General features: G+C 57.9%; 1 protein-coding gene across 1 annotated transcript in view; it reads left to right on the top strand.

Moving 5' to 3' along the window:
* Positions 1–296: 296 nt before the first annotated feature.
* NOTCH2 (notch receptor 2) overlaps positions 297–1,932 on the top strand; it is an 88,059-nt gene continuing 86,423 nt past the window's right edge. Inside the window, exon 1 of the mRNA XM_027896586.1 lies at positions 297–412. Coding sequence (XP_027752387.1) covers positions 331–412 — 82 coding nt within the window. The 5' untranslated portion in view covers positions 297–330. The remainder of the gene's footprint in view (positions 413–1,932) is intronic.

The raw sequence follows: 1,932 nt of genomic DNA, 5'->3' as shown, positions 1-1,932 counted from the left end.
CATTATCTCCCCTCCCCCCCGCGGTCCTTCCCCCCGCCTTCCCACCACCCCATATCCCCGCTGCCCCGTTATCCCCCATCCCAAACCCACCCGCCCTTCCCATCCCTTCCCATCCCTTCCCGATCCCGCCCCATTCCCGCCCCTCCCCTCGCCTTGGCGCTGGCGCCCCCTGGCGGCGCTTCGTGCCAGGCCGGGGCGTGTCCCGGCGCGGCGGAGGGAAAGCGGGGGCGTTGCGTTGCGGCTCGGCCCGGCCGTGTCCCTCCGCGCAGCCAGGCGGGAGGGCTCCCATATCCCTCCGCCAAGCCCGTGGCGGCGGGAGCGGCCGTGGCCATGGCCCGCCGAGCGGGGCCCGCGCTCGCCGCGCTGCTCGCCCTGGGGCTCGCCGTGCTCCGCCGCGCCCAGCCCGCCGCCGGTGAGTGCTAGGGGGAGTGCGGAGGGTTGGGGTGTGTGTGTGTGCGGGGAGCGAGGGGCGGCGGGGGGGGACGGGCACCCGCGCCCGGGGCCGCCGTGGGGCTCGGCGTGCGCGGCTCCCGTGGGCGCTCTCAGCCCGCCGCCCCCCTTACGGGGGGCGGCGGGCTGAGAGCGCCCACGGGAGCCGCGCTCCAGTGGGAACGGCGCTCCCGCTCCCCCGCGGGACCCACGCGTGGCGGGAGAGCCGCCCCCCCTGGCTGGCGGAGCGTGGCGGGGATGGATGTCCCGCCGCCGCTGCGCTTTAAAGATGCGGGGGAGAAAAAGGGGTTTTGTTGGGGGGGGCATTCCTGCACACACCGAGGGAATCTGTGCGTGTCCTCCTCCCTCCTCCTCTTTTTTTAGTCGGTGGAGGCGCGATGAAGCGATGTGTGCGCATCTGGGGGAAGCGCCGCTTTTTTTTGTCGCTGTTTCCCCCCCTCCCTCCTCGCACGCTGGCGTTTTCGGTGTGTTTTACAGCCAGGCTGGAGCGTTGGTCCATAGACATGAGTGATGGGTTCTGGTGGATCTCCAGCTCCCCGAGTAAAGCTTGCGCAGCCTTGCAGCCCATTAAAGCTGTCGAGGACCCAGCAGCGACTTTCTCGTTCCTTCTTGTTACTCCTGAGAGAGGCTGGATTGCTCTTCAGATGACTTGTGCAGCGATGGGAGAAGGTGTTAGTGGAAGTTGTTTAGGGCATGAGGGAGCAAGACACTGATAATTAGTTTTGTCATTCGGTATGGTTAGGAGGGGAAATTGTTTTAACCACTTCTGCCGGTTTGGACACAGAGTACTCGGTCAATCAGTCCATCTGTGTTGACTTTGAAATGGTCATTATTTGTCTCCTCGGCGAAATTTTTTGTTTGTTTATTTGTTTGCTTTTTGTCAGTAACCCTCTCTGAAATCTGACTTAGTTTGACTAATATGTTGCAAGAAGATGGTTGGAGTTTAAAAAAAAAAAAAGTTGTTTTCCCGAATGTATTCTGGCCAAATTTGCTCAAAAGGGGCTGGAGAATTTAAGGGTCTTTCAAGTGTAGGTGTCTTAAAAATTCAGAAATATATTTTTTTGCTAGGGGAGAGGTATGGTGCGTAGTAGGACTGTTATTTCTAGAAACAGCTTACATGGTAAGATGTAATATGGCAAAATACTATGACTTTTGTGAAGACTAGATGTCGTATCCAGTTATTAAAACTGTACCTTCATACTAGCAATTTACCAGCTTATTGCTGGCCCTACTGGTTCCTTCTCTGATGGGCTGAGAGGAGAAGTAGCTGTGGCATCACCTGTTGTCACTTGTCCGTGTATGGACACCTGTAAGGCTGGTTGAGGTCATCCCATTCTGCCAAAGTTTTTGGCTTTGTGGGTGAAATCTCTTCCCAGGCTGAAAGTGACTCCTTGTTTTCACGAGATACTGACCTGCATCTTGTTCTTGGGAGTGGGAGCTGTGGCTTGGATTAATGGGAAAGGGAAAGATGAAATCACCGAA

This window comes from Empidonax traillii, unplaced genomic scaffold (assembly GCF_003031625.1).
Source record: "Empidonax traillii isolate 1590-97213 ecotype Southwest subspecies unplaced genomic scaffold, ASM303162v1 scaffold502:size815047, whole genome shotgun sequence".
In the NCBI taxonomy this organism is placed as follows: domain Eukaryota; kingdom Metazoa; phylum Chordata; class Aves; order Passeriformes; family Tyrannidae; genus Empidonax; species Empidonax traillii.
The sequence above is the reverse complement of the archived record's forward strand: the minus strand, read 5'-3'. Positions and strand labels throughout refer to the sequence as shown.